Source organism: Passer domesticus, chromosome 1 (genome assembly GCF_036417665.1).
Source record: "Passer domesticus isolate bPasDom1 chromosome 1, bPasDom1.hap1, whole genome shotgun sequence".
Taxonomy (NCBI): Eukaryota; Metazoa; Chordata; class Aves; order Passeriformes; family Passeridae; genus Passer; species Passer domesticus.
This window is the reverse complement of record NC_087474.1, coordinates 86,655,077-86,672,734: the sequence shown is the minus strand read 5'-3', so window position 1 is coordinate 86,672,734 and position 17,658 is coordinate 86,655,077. Positions and strand designations below refer to the sequence as shown.

Sequence of the window (17,658 nt, the reverse complement as noted above, 5' to 3'; positions counted from 1 at the left end):
CTTACAGCCAGTAGTTTATCAGAGTTGTGGGCAATGACTATTAAAGAGGTACATAATCTGTGTGTGAAAAAAAATAAAAAATTCGAAAGCCCTTCCTAGTACCTTCCCCTTGAAAGCCTTCTACAAAATCAGTGAAGAATGCTACCCTCTGCTTCAAAAAGCGGTAAATAACCAGACAGGCAGCAAAAGATTAGGCCTGAGATGTACAGAAAAGATGGACACCATTTAAAATCTTACCTTCTGCACGTTGGGTTTGATGCACCGAACAAAGAAAGGGTTTGAAGAACTCAGTGTCGCCATTAAAGAATGAAGTGATTCCTGAAACACAGGTAGAGAGAAGACAGTAGCTCACAAGCTGGATTTTTGCACAAGCAACATAACCCCAGACAAGAGCTCCTGCAGCTCAGCACTGCAGACAGCATCTAACTGCAACACCTAGTGGTGCATGCCAGAAGTTACTGCACCCTGGAAGCTCCTGCTTCCAAAGGGACAGGGTCAATATGTGTGTGTTCCCTTCTCCCACTGCCTCTTCTGATCAAAACAGGCATCACCATTTAACAATGAACAAGATTCACAGATTGATATGAAGAAAACTGTTCCTAAGGAAACACCAAATTGTTGTTTCAGGGATCTTTCAAATGACTGCTTAAGACTTAGGCTCCACATTCCCAAACAGCTAAACTTGAGCAAGTCAAAAGGAAGGATAAGGGGTGTGTGGCAAAACCCACCAACTCAGATTCCCTATTTTCATTTCAACCACCCCAAACCCACACATTTTCCATCTTCCCTGAAGACAACAGGTTTTTTCCTAGCTTTAGAACTGTGAATGATCCAACGCACATTAGACTATCAGTTGTCTGAACCTCAGCCTGAAGATAAAAATCACAAAATCCCTTAGTCCTTTTATGATTATTACTTTAATTACGCATCCGCCCCTTTCCCATCTGAGCCATCATTCCGTATCTTATTCCAACTTGCCTCATTCTGTATCATTAAGTATGATGAACCTTTTTAAACTGAAGTCTTGCATTTACTCTGCAGAGATACAAATGATTGTACAGGAGAGGAGCTCAGGCTCTGAAGAGCCCACAAAGTTAGCAATGGTAAAGTTACTCCCCTCAAAGGTGGCACTTTGTGCCAGGCAGCAGAGAGAACACAGAGAAGGCTGCCAAGGAGGCAGAAAGTGCACATTTTAAAGGAGCAACACTGTGTGTCCTGCAATATGTCTTGGAGCAAAACTGTCAGTGTCAGTCTGTTATAACAAATTCTTGCTTTAATCTGCAGACCAAGCACTTGGTGATTGAACATGCAGTGAAAAAGGCAGCAGGCAGAGTTATGGCTATGCACAGGAGCTGGGGCAGGGCAAAGTGAGGAAACAGCAAAATAACTGGGAACATAAATGGTAGTTTTTGGTTCGCTTGCCTTTGCCAGCCTATGGACTAGGGAGCTGGGCAGCAAATATTAAACAAAACATACAAAGATGAAAATCTTTGTGTAAAGATAAATAATTACAGCTCTGAAAAGTATAGGCTTCATTCATATTAAACCTGTGTGAACCTTACATCTATGCACAATTCTCTCCCAGGCTCCCACTTACAAACTGGAAAAGTTGGTCAGTCTAAACAAAAATGATTTAAACTATTTTCACTTTCACCTGTGGTACAGCCAGCCAGATTCTGCACAGCGCTGCAAGCCTCTAAGTCTCTGTCAGGTGATGAACTAATCTGGAGCTTGCCCTGGTAATCAACAGGCTGAAACAGATGGTATCTAAACTCTGCTATTCTGCATGCACCCCCAGGCCTGCATTAGGCAGGTCATCAAATGAAAAGAAGAGTCAACCAATTTATCATGAGAATAAAACTGTGAAGGCAAAGTTCTTATCTTCAGTTGAAATAAGATGGACTAATCCCTGTAAGGCTTTAAAACACGTAAAAAACACCCAACCTAATTCTCTGGGGAAAGCATGATGTGAAGGTCAGCATCTTGTAAAGCAGCCCAGCTGGTTAATGGTCAGTTACTGCAGCGTTAGATAAGGGGCAATAATGTTTTGATTTCGTGTTTTATCGCCCTTGTGTTCTCCAGGGCCCCTGACAGAGAACAGAAGGACTACTACACTTTGTTCTACCTTGCCAAATGAGTGAAAAAATATGGTCTGTTTTTGTAAGGTTAACATTTTAAAGGTCTACTTTGCATGTATAGAAATAACCAAGTGGAAACAGTACCTTCAGCTACCCCAGAAAACCAGCAAATAACACCATCTCATGACAAGAAATGGATACTTCTGAGATGAGTTATGGTAGCACAAAGCGAGCTGACCTGAAAATACATCAGTGTTTTTTAATAAAAAACATTGTGTGTGCCCCAGCATACACTCCTTGCTGTTCTGTCCAACACTTATAGCAATAGTCTATTAGGATAAAATCTGCCCTTAAGGGGTTTGAGTCTGCTCTTCTTTAAAAAAAAGTGAATGAACTCTGCAAATGTATATTAATTCAAACAAAATGAAAGGCAACTAATCCAGACTTGTACTCACGCAATTTAGGAGATGTTTCATGCCAGTCTTTCCCTTTTAAATAATTTGCAGATAGACTTTATGCTAGATTTCAATTTGATGCCATTTTTGATGAGAGGCTATAAAGCCTCATAAAAAGGTGTTTAACAAAAATGCCTTCCAAACTTTAAGTTAAAGCAAGGCAACACCTTAATGAGGTATTTATTCAGCACTTATTTTTCTCAGCATACAGGCACTGCTGTAAGGCTTTGTGGGATTTTGTGGCTGGATTTAGATTATAAAGACAAATCAGGACAAGAGAGACCAACTTCACAGATGAGCTTTAAAATAAGAACAAATAGGCAAGTGGGGAATGCAACAGGAGTTTTGTGGGGATGGTGTGATGGAAAGGTTAGTGTCTACTTGAAGCTAGCCAGGACAGTCGATCAGTTAATTAGCAAGGGAAGTATCATAGAAGAGACAGCAATGTTTTCATGCTAAAGTTTTGCCTTTCTCAATCTGCACCTGTTCCTTACTGAGCAGGGTCTGTCTGTCACTGATTAGCTACAGAGCAGAGACAACACATTAACTAACCTTGAACTGCAGACTGACAGTAGGCTTTCGGTGCTTGCTTCCACATTTAAGAGTGTCCTGATTGTTGCGACTTGAAACATGTTCAAACAGATCATAGATGAAATCAAGACTGAAATGGAAAAGAAAAACAGTATTTCTAAAGTGTATCTTAACAGACTATGAGGTTCACCACCGTAGAATGCAAAGAAAGCACTGTCTCTTAGCAAGAAACTTCACCATCAAAAACATGCTTATTGATTTTCTCCACAATCTTTAATAAACAAAAGATTTTGCCTTTGCAGAATTTATCCAAGGGAGAAAAAAAGCCCCAAAACAACAAAACCAGGAGGTTCTTTCTTCTCAATTCCAAACACATCATTAGGGAAATGAAGTGTGAAGTCCTGGAGGCTTTACTGCTTTTCACTCAAACAAAACTGCAGCTGACTGCAACCAGAATTGTACCTGAACAAAGACTAAAAAACAAGACTTCCAGCTTGGTTAGGGACATAACACAAAACAGCCACCCATGCAAGCCTCACTTTCAGATAACAGCTGTGCATGTTGTTTTCTACCCTACTGGTTGGGTACTCTCCTCTTAGCACTTCTACAGAAACACAGACATTTTAATTCAAGCTCCACACAGATGTTGATGTAAAAACAAAACCAGGCTCAGCCCAGTTTAACTCATTTAATATTTTTACCTAGACACTTCAGTTGACAAATGTTATATCAGAAATGTCATAAATCCAGAACAAATAACAGAGAGGGAACTGCTTATTAACAGTTTCCCTGGCACAGAAGGGCTTAAAGGATTTACAAACAAGCAACTCGCCCAGCAAGGCAGGCTGACTGGATAGGATAGGGGAGGGCAGCAGATGAGACAGCAACATCCAGGCTCAGCTCTCTCCTCTTCTCCCATTCCTTTGTGTGTCCTGGAATCTCACCCAAACACCTACAAAAAGGGATGTGGTACCACCACAGCCCACAGGGTACCACCATAAGGACCCTAAGACCTTACACAGCAGAATGACATGAAACACGCAGGTACCAAAGGCATCCAAGCTCAGACTTTCGGTCAGATAAATCTTAATAGAAGCTCTCCCCTCAAAGCTATTGCTGTATGGCAGTTTGCACTGTGGTTATCTCCAACAGCAAGTGTTCAACCAATTAGGAAATGCCAGAAACACAGACATGAAGTAAAAAACCACACATGCGCGCTGCCTATGAGGCACTCTGAAACAGTTAAAAACCATGACCACCTTCCAGCATCCTTACTCATTACAGAGCAGTAAGTTAGCTCTCTAGGAAGCTCCTGGACTGAACAGCAACAACAGTACAATGTAGGTAAACCCAGCTTTGTGAGAACCAATTACAGTCAGACCTGCTTACAGGCAACTCATTTCTGTGATATGATATGCTCATCCTATTTCATTCTGTGCTCCTTTCAGGTCTGTAAATGTCTCCTGCTATGCAACATCTAACACATTCAAACCCCAGCAGAATTAAGTGTTCAATCCCGGCAGAATTAGTTGATACAACACCCCTTAGCACCATGTCCTTAACAAAAACTTACCTGCTTTCACGTAACAAGTTCAGGAGATCATCTCTAAAAGTATCTCTGTTCTTCTCCAAGATCCCCCTGACATCATACTGGACCTAGAAGAAAACAGAGCTGGTTCAAACAACAAGCCAAACAGTCAGGCACCTCTCACAAGAGCGGTGCTGTAAAAAGTGCTGAGGGAACAGAGTGCTTTAGTTAATTTTGAGCAGCCTTGGGGGAAAATTAAGCTAATGAAAGTTCTGCTTGGAATAATTTCAGCAAATAAAGAAATTACCTCCCCAGCGTAGTGCTTCACTCCAAAGTTGTGAACGGCAACTCTTGGTTTTACATAAAAAGGATTGTTCTAATTGGAGGGGGAGAAAAAGAGAAAAATATTTGGAGGGGGTTGTCACATAATCCTCTCAGCCCATACCTAAAAAGACCATTGTCTTCCAGTAAACTCTCTGGAAGATTAGTGCTCCAAAAGCAAACAAGCAACTCACGATAATAGGATTTGTTAGTCTGGGCTGCTTCAAATGCAGTAATAACAGATTTATAGCACATAAAAAGGCATTATACTAAACCTGAACCCCATCTGGCAGAACCATCTATAAAAGGCACTTTGAAAGAGAAGGCTCTGTCTTAAACTGGCAGTTATGAAGATTGGTGGATATGCCTGCATCCCAGAAATTGTGAAAAATAATTCCAGTATCACAAATATAGGTAACACTAATCTGGACAGAGGAAACAGCAAAATTTCAGTAAATGATATCAAGGTGAATGCTTTATTACATCAAGGGAAATTGAAGATCTAAATAATCTGAGCTACTGCAGGCTGACAGAGTAGAATTTGAGTAGAATTTGACTTATTCACCACAATAGAAACTTTTAAGTGAACAGCAACAAGGGTATGTCCTTCCAGTAACCAGCTCAGCCTTGTCAACAAAGTACACGGATTGCCACGGAAGTAGGATCACATCCAAAAAAGCCTCTAGAACTATGCACCCCTATGTTTGAACCATGCATTTCTACCAAAGCAAAGACATCCTACATATTTTGCATAGCAAATATCAGCAAAACACCACATACAGCATGCTGGGCATTCAACTTCTCCAGTAAGGTGGAGTCAGTAGCTTGAGGAAAATGGCTCTCCTCATTGATGAGTGCCAGTAGTCCCAGTTTCTAGAACAAGAAGAGGCAGAAGATTAATTAGTGCATGGAGGGACACAGCTGTTGTCCCCTGTTTGGAAAATTCTCAGTCCTTGAAGTTGCTCTGTGCAGAGAGGCACAAAACCACTCATATACAACTAAAACCCCACTACTGAAGGTGACTGTAATCCTGGTTTTCTGGCAATGCTCCTTTTGAAATATAGAGCATATGATCTGTAGGCAAAATAAAGAAAAACAAGCTACTGGAAGCATCAATTCTCCTGACACAGGCAGTTTTCAGATGCATACAGTGACATTGCCCAGAACATATCCCTAGCCTCCAAGACCTCCATGATCAGAAGTCCGAGGACTTTGTGTAAAACAGCCTTCCAAAAAATTTATTCCATATAATTATCCACCCAGTTGTTGAACCAATGCAAACTTTTAGCACCCACAGTGCCCAGGGGCAAAGCAAAGGATACAGAGTTTAACTTCACCCTGGGTGAAGCACAACCTCCCTTTGCTTTACATATGCCTCTGTGTGATTTCCTTTGATGTTCCCCACTTCTCATGCTGGAAGAGGTGGTAAACAAAGCAAGCTACCCCACAGTTAATTAATGTGTCCAGCAAGCTCCAGGTTGATAACAGCCTCTCAGGAAAACACGGGTGTTCAGGGGCACATTTTAATAAGCCACTTCCCAAGGGCTCAAAGCAGCTCCTGAAAAGCCACCCTGCCCTGACTGCAGTCACGTCCTGCTGCTGGGTCCCCTGCCTGCTGCCACTTGCTGCTGTGCCTGTCTGAACTCTTGCAGTCACACACCCTGCCATGGAGATAAGCTCACAGAGCCCGCCTTGTGCTAATGGCAGGAGAGAGAATGGATCAAATGGTTCTTTTTAATCATCTCCAATACTGCTTTTTTATATAATCACACATGGAGAAAAGATGCTGCAAGGAAAATATAATTTTTAACATAGCCATACATGAAAATGATCTGATTAAAAGTTTGCTATTTAAACATGCAATATCCACCATTTTCTTCACTTGTTCTTTGTGTTGACAAATGTTTTAAAGACATATTACCTCAGAACAAAAAACTAAAATATGTAACAGTACCAAATTGTTTCTTAACTAAAATAGGTGACAGTATCAAATTCTTTCTTACCTTTTCAATAAGATCCAAGCACTCTCCATTGTCTGTCCAGTCAATATCTTCCCAAATTAGTCCTTCCCTAAGGAAAATAAAGCAGGCCTTTTTATTGAAATTATTTTAGTTGTAAAAATAGGAGAAGCTGGTGTATTTATCTTGAAAATTACAGTAAAATCAGCTTGGTTTTATAAACTACACAGCTCCAGACAGAAACTTTCAAAGGAAGCTAAGGTAGCTGTGAACTAAGACTTCAGGTAAACATGATATTGTCAAAATTTATTCAGATTTCTCCTCTCTCTCTTACCTGCTGTATTCCAGTTGCTCCAAGGAAAAGATGTGCTTGTTGAAATACTCCTGAAGCTTCTCATTTGCATAGTTAATATTGAACTGCTCAAAACGGTTTACCTAAAGAGACAAGAAATTTTCAAAAATACATACACTTCAAATATTTTATTTTGCAAACAAGGGAATGGGTTAGGTAATAACGTGTTTAAAAATCAAGTTCCAGAGAAGATGACAAAAATATGTAAAGCATAAATAAATAAAGCATAAATATCAGACAATCCATTTGAATAAGCTTTTGAAACCTACCTCAAAGTTTTCAAATCCAAATATGTCCAAAATTCCAATAGTCTTGAAGTCTTCCTTGCTCCTGATTCTGCTATTGATTTTCTTAATGACCCATGCAAAACACTGAGAATAAAGTGCCATAGCCATAGAATCTCTGCTGTCTATTGCCTGTGTTAAAGAGGGAATACACAACACATCAACCACCCCATGACCGAGAACTCACAAGACTCTGCTGGTCAGTGTCCTTAGCACAGCACAAAACAATGCACAATGCAAGCAGCTTCCTATTCCTATGTAGCTTGGCAGCAATTGTAGTAGCACTTACAAAGCATCATGATTTGAGCTTTAACAGATTAACTTAAAACAACTGTACTTTAAAATGTGGCTTTAAAATTACATTTCAGGGCTAAAGCATTCAAAAAACTAGGAAATTATAAACTTCAGGTGTGGAGGAAGGAAAGAGAAGCATAGGAAACAATATCTTAATTCACCCTTTTCTAGAGGGAAACAATGTTATGATACCTATTTCTAATTCTCTTCTTGTAAATTATAAAAATATTTCTCCTGAAAATTTTGAAAAAACATCCCCCTGACACAAGTGTCCACAGTGAAAAAAATATCAGCCAACATATTTAGAATTTGAAAAAAATGGGAAATAATCAGTATTCATAAAAATAACAAGGGACAAGTATAAGCCCTGGCCAGAATAACAGGATGGGATCTAAAGAGATTATACCCTTCCCAAAAAACCTATGTAATACTTTTGATTACAACTGTGATGCATGAGCTAAGCTTCTGTTCTTGAGTGATCAGTGATTTCTCTAGACTTGAAGACTAAGACACCTTTCAAAGACCCTAAAACCACGTCAAATTTGAGATGCCTTTACCTGTTGTATACTAAGAGGTGTTAGGATTTCTTCTCCCCTGAGAATCATCGACCTCTGAGTCAATGCTTCTGTTAGCTGTGTGGAGTCCAACCCCAGTAACTCAGCAGATCGACCCAGGGCTGGCAAAAGAGAAAGACAAATATAAATATGTCCTCAAATATATAAAGCTATGAAACCAATTTGGTTTTTTACTATTATTATTACTACTACTACAACCACCACCACCATTTAAGACACTTCTGAAATGACAGGGATTAGAGATGAAAACACAATGAGAAATTCTAGGATACTGTTTTGCTGCTCATGAAAAGGCATAAATATGAAGGAAATTAGTAGAAGTACATCACAAGCAAGTTACAAATATTTATTTTCCTCTTAATGCTACATCAAGAACTTAACCAATCTACTAACATATTTTTCCAGACACAAACATTAATTGACTCTTTGTCCACATGAATGTGTTTCCATTTTCCTTGGGATGTTGAGGATTAACCAATGAAATTTTTCTTCCATTCATACTTTAATCTTCAGTTTTGCTACAATGTGGTATATAAAACAATACATAATGCTACTCTCTCATGCAATACTTAAACAAACATTTTAAATGCCCATCAGCTCAATCTTTAGACATACCAACACATTCTTTCAGATATGTAATTGAAATACTGAAAGCTCTAAAAAAAGATACTTTCACTGGAGATCCTTGTTAGGGAATGTATTTGAGCACTTATGTTTTATCAACTTGAGAATATTTCAAAGAAGGAATTAGATTCAAATAGAATTTCATTACTGTTAATGGAATAAGTATGTGCCCAAGGTCTTCCAAATTAAGACCTAGCAACCAGCAGCAGACTACTTTGCCTTATCTGTCAAACCCCATCCTTCCAAAGTAACATTTTAATCAACATTTGCAGATGTTAAAAAGGAGGAAAATCCTTTCACTCCTTGTCCTTGCTATGTTCAGATACACTAACAACAAATAAGGCTTTCAGAACCCCAAGAAACATTTAGATTAGGATGCACAGCCTTCCCACCTGTTTTAAAGGACACTTGTGCCCCTCCAGCAGTGATGAACTCAACATTTCCCAGATGCAAAATGCCAGCCAACAGCCTCAGAACTTCTCGTACTTCCTCCCTGCTGAACTCCATCACTTCCATTGCAGTCTGGAATGACATGTGAGCTTCTTCAATAACATGCACAGACTGAAAAATGGGAGGCCTTAGGAAAGCAAGTCAGGACTAAAAGAGAGCTGGCTTGAGTCCATTCCTTTGGTTTCATCCCAAACTGAATACACTCTAAGGCATCACTGGGACATCTTGGAACATGTATGCATCACTCTGCTTTTAAGAATTTCATTTTGATGCTGTAATGGTGTTGTAATTTGCTTTCAAATTCATCATTAAAATCATATAAATATTGGAACGACCTGCTGAGTTGTGTATCAGATGCAATTACTATAATTTGAATTATTAATTGATTACCTCCTGCATGTTTTTACCAAAATTTGCCTACTGGCCTTGTAGGTAACAAGGCAGGGGGGAGAAAACACTGCAGCATGTAAGATTTGATAATTTTTGTGCCCGAACATGCACCTTACCAGTGTGGTCTGACAACTTCCAGTCAAACTGAAGAAGAAAGGTATCGATATAAAAAGTGTTGAATTTATGAATAAACAATATGGCAACAATCAAGGCTCAACCACATAAATGAGGAGAAGAGCAAACAGTAAAATATTAAAAGAAACACTAAAACAAGAGGAACACATGCTTTCCTTTGACACAGGACGGGTAAATGTAAGCCTCTTGAAATGACCAAACTTTCCAAATTTGGGTGTAATATGAGCCTGAGACCAAAATACTGTTTTGTGCCCTTACAGTCAGACTCATCATGTTATAGTCACTGCAGGTGGTTGACAGATGACACATTTTATCTTTCATAAATCACCCATAACAAATGGAAAAGCCTCAGACTCATCCCACAATTCAAAGCAGGGTAGAGATAATGGCTGAAGGTTTATTTTGTAAAGAAGACCTCTCACAATTAAAGGGAAGCAGCACTACAAGTTCATCTCCCTGCACACTGTGCTGTTCCTTCCTGTCTCCTATAAAAAAAGTTTCCCTTAAATAACACTTCCAAGACACTGAAATAAAAGCAGCCAAAGGAGATGACTATAACAGGAAAAGGCAGGTGAGGGTGAGATCTCGGGGTTTCTGCCCACCTCCTGCTCTGGGAATGCAGCCTTGCAGTCTGGCAGCCGGGCTCCCAGCCTGCCCACGCTGCAGGCAGCAGGCAGACATCACCTGGCCAGCTGATTTCTGCCTAGCCTGGGATGATTAACATAAATTAAATGTCATGATAATCAACTGCAGCATGTGACTACAATATAGGTAAGTTACCAACGTTTCCAACACCTCCTTCTGCCATACAAGATGAGGGATTATTACACTGAAAAAATCTAGACATTAGTTCATCAGTTTGGCAAAAAGATTAACATAGCTAAGCAAAAGCAGTTTGGTGAAGGGCGTAAAACCAAATGTTTTATCTGATTTTTAAAATCTAACACCCATCACCTCGGTGCTACAACACCCAATTAGCGTGGTCAGTAAGAACTAATTGCTGTGGAGGTGAGAACATAAAGCCATTCAGAGAGATTCCATCAGGACCCAGGTTTTTAATCTGTGCTTGTATTTTCATAACTCTATTATGTAAGTTACTCCATACAACTGCATTTTCCAGCTGCAACTTAAAGAGTCACAGCTCCCTGTGTGCTGTACTGCAGACTCCACCCAGTAGGTGCCACATGAACTGGGCAAAGCTTTCAGATTGAAAAACAGTGATATATGTGTATATTTATTTATTTATTTATTTATTTATTTTTATATATGTATGTATGTGTATGTGCATGTATATACATGTGTATATGTATATGCATATATATCTGTAATATAAAACAATGCAGGGAAAGGCAAAGGCATGTAAAAGTCTTACTGACTTCCCAACAGATATTCTTTTAATTTCAAAACATAAGCATTTGCTTATGAAGGACAGACACAGGCATGCTCAAAATGAAAGTGAAGCATTCTGAGAAATGTAAGATTAATGCCCCAGTGAGAGAGCTGCACATGGAAGAAAGCACAGGAAGGCTTTGTACCCCGCTTTGCCAATGGAGCCCACACACCTGAACTTCCAGAACTTTTAAAGCAACAGAACTAGGGAGGCAACTCACAATGACTTCCTTGAAAGAATCCTTGTCACTGATTGTCTTATCCGCTATACATCCAGACTGGTTCAGGTAGTGGTAGTTCTCAGGTACAGATAAGTAAAAAGCATCTAATGAGAGAAACAGGGTGAGTGAAAAGGGATACCAAAACAGAAGTACTCCACAAGTGACTATGTCAGACTTAAACGGTTCACAATTCATTTGCTCAGAAATTATGACAATGAACAAGACAAGGTTTTATATTAAAATCAGATGGGGGGTTATTTTGCTGGGTTTTGTTTTATTTAGCTGCATAATAGTTAACTCTACTTTTTAGCATGCAAAGACAGCAGGCCCACAGGGAGATGCTGAAACAGCTTTAGGCAATTTTGCACGTATACAAATGGCATTTCTTTTGTTCAGTGGATTTATTCTTTATGAGAAAGGATTAGAGCAACCAGAATTATTTATCTTTGTTGCTGTGGAGTTATTTAGTACCAGCAAAAATATTCAGTTTGAACACAATGAGGCAAGTTTGTCCCCAAGCAATTTTCCCAAGGCCACAGCAGAAGCTGGGAGGAAAACTACTGTCAGCTCAGTGACATTCTTCAGCTAAATGGGTTCCTTTATCAAGTTGAGCTCAAATTCACACTCACTGAATCCCAGCTGAATAAATAACCTATTTCTCAGCTTGGGTTAGTGGGTTTCTGCAGTTAAATTCTCCACTGCTGTCGCCACTGCTGACTGCTAGCAGAAAACCACTACAGCTGTGTGACTTGTGCTTTGCCACTCACCTTTCTCTCTCTCTTCTATCCCTGCCAGCAGAGCATAGAATATATGATAATTTCTTTCCCCGGGGTTTTGTCTTACTACACGATTCTGTCAAAGTAAAAAATAGTTTCCACTTAAGTGATAATTTTTTAAGACAATTTTTTTATCCACAGTTCAGACAAAAATTTAATTAAAAACAATTAATTAAACAAAAGCAAACATCAACTTACTTTTTCCAATAAATCTGGAGCCAGCAAGAAAAGCTTCAGTCAAGGAATAAAGTAAAAATCAATTCATGCAGAAGCTATTTATAATCTTCCTTCTTTTGTCTGAGACAATAGGAAGACTATCATGGTCTTTTCTTAAAACATGCTAAGCCTGTTTCATACAATACACCTACAAGAAGATAAATACAGTAGCAAGAATGATAATATCGTAGCAGTTCTAATATCTGTGTATCAACACCTTCCCTTCCATCCCACCAAAACTGGACTTGGCAGATTCTGCATTTTAAATGACATCTATTTTTTTTTCCCTAAAGCTTGGAAACAACTCAAAAATTAAGATTTTCCCACTGAAACCCACTGAAAAAGCAGTTTATGTTTAAAACAGCAGGTAGGATCTCCTTGGACTATTCCTCATCCTCACACCTCTGCCACTCTGGTGGAGGTGGCTCATAGTCTGATTTTGCCAAATGCAGGACAAATCCAAGGATTTAACCCACCCAGACTCACACTGCAGAAACTGAGCAGCTCTGATCTTTCAAGTACTTTTCCAGAGAAGAAAGCAGCTTATCTTTGGATACAGTAATGAGAGAAATGGCTGACAACTCAAGGTATTCCCGAGGACCCAGACTTAGCGCATTACATGGGAAATGCACATGAGCCATCTCACGCTAGCAGCAGCAATCCAAAGTGCTGCTCCTCCAAGAGTGCATACATCCCATCCACTACAAAAGTATGTGTGCAGGTGTGAATTTGGTGTTGCTGCTTCCCCTTCCCAGCTGCACCAGCTCAATTTAACTGTGTATGTTTCAGGATGGGGTGAAAGGACAGACAAAGGCAAGCCAGTTCTCCCTCAGTCCTCCATCAAGGAGGTACATGGGCGCCTCCCACAAACAGGGGTCAAATCACCAAACAAGGATACAATCCATAATTCTTCCTCCCTGAATGTTCCCTTTCTGACAGATGTTCAGTTGAATAAACTTCCCAAAGCGGCTTGAGTTGTTGTTGTAAACAGTCTTTGCATTGCCAAAAGCTTCCATAATTGGACTGTGAAGACAGAGAACGACAGGAGTGTTAACATGTGACCAGCATGCCAACAACTTCACATGGGGCTGCTGAAAGGAGCAGCACTCTGACAAGCTCCCCTCTGACACTCTAATCAGCAGCAGCCTATATCCCAGCATCACCCTCCCTTCAGCAATGGGCACCTCAGTTTTCTAGCAGAAGATGCAAGTATTCATGCAAGGGGAAGATAAATCACACTGAACTACTCTGCAGCTTCAGAGTAGTAACTGCTACTTCCTACTCCTTTTGTAATTGCACAAAAGATGCACACAATTCTCACTGCAGTACTCAAATGATAGAAATAAAAAAATCTTAGCACGTGCAAATTGCTAGATAGATGCAAGGAGTCCTTGTCCTAGGGAAATTAAAAAAAATAACTACATCAAGATACAGCATGTACAGCAGAGATGAAGCAAGATAAACAGAAGTAATAGCATCTCAAATTGCCTTTGTTTTTAAATAGTTTAGAACCATGTAATTTCACGTCAACACCAAGATTTCTTTTTGCTTGCATAGATTGTGTCCAATTTATCTGATGCATTTTCTCATCTGTCTTATCAGCTCTCCTTATCCTCCCTTTCCTCAGCATGCTTTTACCACTTGTGCACTTTATCCTCACCATGCTGTATCTTGTTCTACCATGTCCTCAGGCTACACAAACTGAACCAAAGGTTTCCCCCTCCCATCACCCATTTCCCTTACTCTGATTATCTGAATTCAGCCCCAAACACAAATGAAAGCCACAATTAAAGCTTCATGCAATTCAAAACTCTGCATATTTTTTCTTCACTAAGAGATACCACCATGCTCACAGTTCTCTAGAGCAGCCAGGTAATATTGTTTAATGGAGTACTTTCCTTTCTCCAGTGCACACTTTACTGTTCAGTAAACACACACATATTTGATTACATTGCAAGATCATATTTCAATGTTAAGGTTTATGTCTTCTGAAAAAAATACCCGTGTATTGAAAGATCCTATACCTGCTCTCAAGAATAGCTTGCTCCACACAGGAGGTCTTCTCTCTGGAGGACAGCTCCAGTGAATGTTGGCTCATTGCAGACAAGAACTTGAGAATCAGCTTAGTGCTCTCCGTCTTCCCAGCACCACTTTCGCCACTGAAAGAAGAGGAGGAAATGGTTTGCACAGTCCCAGTGGCCAGTGAAGAAGCCTTCTGGCTAGCCACCCAAACTCTACATTACTGGAGGTCAGAAAGACTGGGGTGATTAGAAGTGATGGTCAAATGAAGCCAGAAAACCCCATTAAACTTCCTGAATATGACATCCTTAAGCTTTATAACTGCCCAGACAGCATTTCAAGGCACTGACTGCATATGTACACACACCTAGGAGGCAACAAAGAGCTCTCTGAATGTAAACAATTATCCAACACTTCCTACCATCATGTTAAAACAAACTTACAACAAAGACATGGCAAAGGTATAAAAACCAAACTAAGAATTATATGGGAGAGTTTGGTAAACATTGCAGCAGTCTAGCTAATGAAGGAGCCCTGCTGGGAGGAGGTGGAAGGTAGAGACACCAATGCACATTCTCACACATAAAGGCCACTTGTACAATTAATACTGAAACTCTTAGTGAGCTACATACTCTTTAAACAAACTTTTTTTATACCTGTTGAAACAAACCAGATTCGTGTGAGTTCAAAATATCCAATTTCCACCTCTCATTACCATCAGAGATATAAAACCTTTCATCACCACCCACAGGAGAACAAAGCTATTTGATAATGCTAAATTGACATTTTAAAAGCAAATTATTAATAAGCAACCTTGCTGATACAAACAGAAGGCAATATACTCAGTTTGTCTTCAAAACCAACACTCCAAAAAGGGAAAGTTTAGATTTGGCTCATTTCCTCAATACCCTTTCCCTTCAATTACGTAGCCTAAACAGACACTGTGAGCTATTAAGAAATATAACTTGTAGGAAAAGTTTGTCTAATTTGCTCAGTCTTAATCTACAGTAATAGCATTGTATCCTAAGCTGTGTCCTAGCTCCTCATTAAGCTTTACCTAACTCCCGTTTACTCCCAAAGAAAGAGGGTACATTTTGGTCTTACTTCACCTTTTCCATTGTAGCAAGTGGAAATTTTGACTTTGATGGAGCACAACTGGGCACGTGGAGCAAGCCTAGATAATATGACAGTCTTTTGTTGTGCCATTGGTGAGCAATGATGCCATTGAATTTAGGTTACAACAAAGTATAATGATGCTTTCTAGTAAAATGCAAGGAAGAAAGGCATTGCCCATAAATACAGCATGACATTTTCCTGCAAATGAATGTCAATAATAAAATTAGGGAAGAGACATTCAGGAAACATAATGAGACGTCTTCATAACTGCCAATATGTTCCAGCAAGTGTGATTCATCCATTATATTTATACCACATCAAACAAATTCTGTAGTGTTTTTTATGTAATTTTACCCTTGATGTCTGGCCTTTTCAGTATTCCTTCCCTTTCCCTTTGAAGGCCCTCACTCACTCATCTCTTCTGCCCAAGAAGAAAAACTTAATATTCCTGCATTCAATACTCACCATAAAAAAAATCCATTTTTACTAGTAATTGTGAGAGAGCTTCTCAAACCCTTGCATTATTCTTGTTTAGTGCAATAAATCACCAAGTAATACACATCTCTTCCTGCCTAATTCTCTCCCTCTGAGCCATGCATATAGCTCAACAGCAGGCACAGGGTGACATTGAAGACATCACCTCTTCCATTGATATCATCCTTCCTCTGCCCCCACCCACTGTCCCTTGATCTGCAGAATCTGTAGTTCTATGGAAGGTGAAAGTTACCCCACTGTAGCTAAGAGCCATTCTACAAGTGCCATTCATTCAAAGCCGATGGAAAAAATATCTCCTGCACCTCTCTCTGGTACAAGTGGCATTATGCACAATTACATGTTCTTGTTTTTTTCTCAGAACAAGAGAAACTTAGAACTGGTTCAATTCTGAACCTGCCCAGTGTCCTATTTTGACAGTTGCCAATTGGAGATGCCCATGAAAGACAAAGATTATTTTCCTTCTGTGTTCCTTACAGTTTCCAGCTCTTTGCTGTTCAGAGTCTTCCTCATCTAAATCTGGTTTTTACATGTCTTCTAACCCTCAATATATATTTATTTTCTATGAGTTTCTAGCCATACTACCTTAAAGAGCAAATGGTCTTGTTTTTTCAGATCCACCTTCTATTACCTTCATTTGATATCTCTCAGTTCTCACGGTAGAAGGAGAAGCCAACAATTCATCCCGGAGGTCTTTCTGCTGTGCATGACTTGGTGGTTAGTGCCCCAAGTTGAAGATGCCTGTCTCCATTAGCCATTTCCCATGTTATATTCTTTATTACTTTTTAAAAATTTTCTCTGAACCACTATCAGTTTCACAAAGTCCAAAGGATGGATTTATACAACGTTCTCTACTCATTTAGTAGTAACCACTCCATTCTATCCACTTTTACAGTTACATGGGATCAACCCTTTAGAGTGCTTAGAAAGCTTTTGCCTACAAGGTCAGTAAAAGGGTGAATTTTTTAATGCAACCTTTCCAGCAACCTTTCCAGCCCATCAGTTTAAGTGCCCAGCTTGTTCCACATCACTACGTTCGGGACTGTGAACATATTAAGTCTGACAGCAGGCCAGAAGGCCCCCACTTAGAAGATCTTTAGACTTTCTCCATGATTTGTTCTATGCAGGGCTAAGGGCACAGCAGCCTGCACTCACGACTGCCACAGCATAAAAAGGGGTCACTGAGAGAGACTCCTCATGCTGAAGGACATAACACTAAATCATTTCCCTGTTCTGTCTGGGTAAGAGTCACAGGAACAGTCTGTAGTGGCTGCTAATCGCTGACACACAGAAGGCACTGCTCCATGACACCTCTGGAACCCCCAGTCCAGCTCCTGAGGGCCAAGTGACCAGAAGCCCCACATGGGGACAGGGCCCAGGAAGGCCAAAGGGTACTTGAACTGAGGCAGGAGGCCAACACGTCTTGACCCTACCTTCTCTTGGAATTTCTACCA

At 39.9% G+C, this 17,658-nt stretch overlaps 1 protein-coding gene across 1 annotated transcript in view; it reads right to left on the bottom strand.

Moving 5' to 3' along the window:
- MYO10 (myosin X) overlaps positions 1 to 17,658 on the bottom strand; it is a 172,636-nt gene that overhangs the window by 50,720 nt on the left and 104,258 nt on the right. Inside the window, exons 5-19 of the mRNA XM_064427969.1 lie at positions 14,602 to 14,736; positions 13,476 to 13,600; positions 12,560 to 12,573; positions 12,353 to 12,437; positions 11,586 to 11,689; positions 9,393 to 9,522; positions 8,359 to 8,477; positions 7,493 to 7,639; positions 7,206 to 7,306; positions 6,917 to 6,983; positions 5,694 to 5,786; positions 4,900 to 4,968; positions 4,638 to 4,720; positions 3,086 to 3,194; positions 238 to 318 (exon numbers count right to left, since the gene is read on the bottom strand). Coding sequence (XP_064284039.1) covers positions 238 to 318; positions 3,086 to 3,194; positions 4,638 to 4,720; positions 4,900 to 4,968; positions 5,694 to 5,786; positions 6,917 to 6,983; positions 7,206 to 7,306; positions 7,493 to 7,639; positions 8,359 to 8,477; positions 9,393 to 9,522; positions 11,586 to 11,689; positions 12,353 to 12,437; positions 12,560 to 12,573; positions 13,476 to 13,600; positions 14,602 to 14,736 — 1,462 coding nt within the window. The remainder of the gene's footprint in view (positions 1 to 237; positions 319 to 3,085; positions 3,195 to 4,637; positions 4,721 to 4,899; positions 4,969 to 5,693; positions 5,787 to 6,916; positions 6,984 to 7,205; positions 7,307 to 7,492; positions 7,640 to 8,358; positions 8,478 to 9,392; positions 9,523 to 11,585; positions 11,690 to 12,352; positions 12,438 to 12,559; positions 12,574 to 13,475; positions 13,601 to 14,601; positions 14,737 to 17,658) is intronic.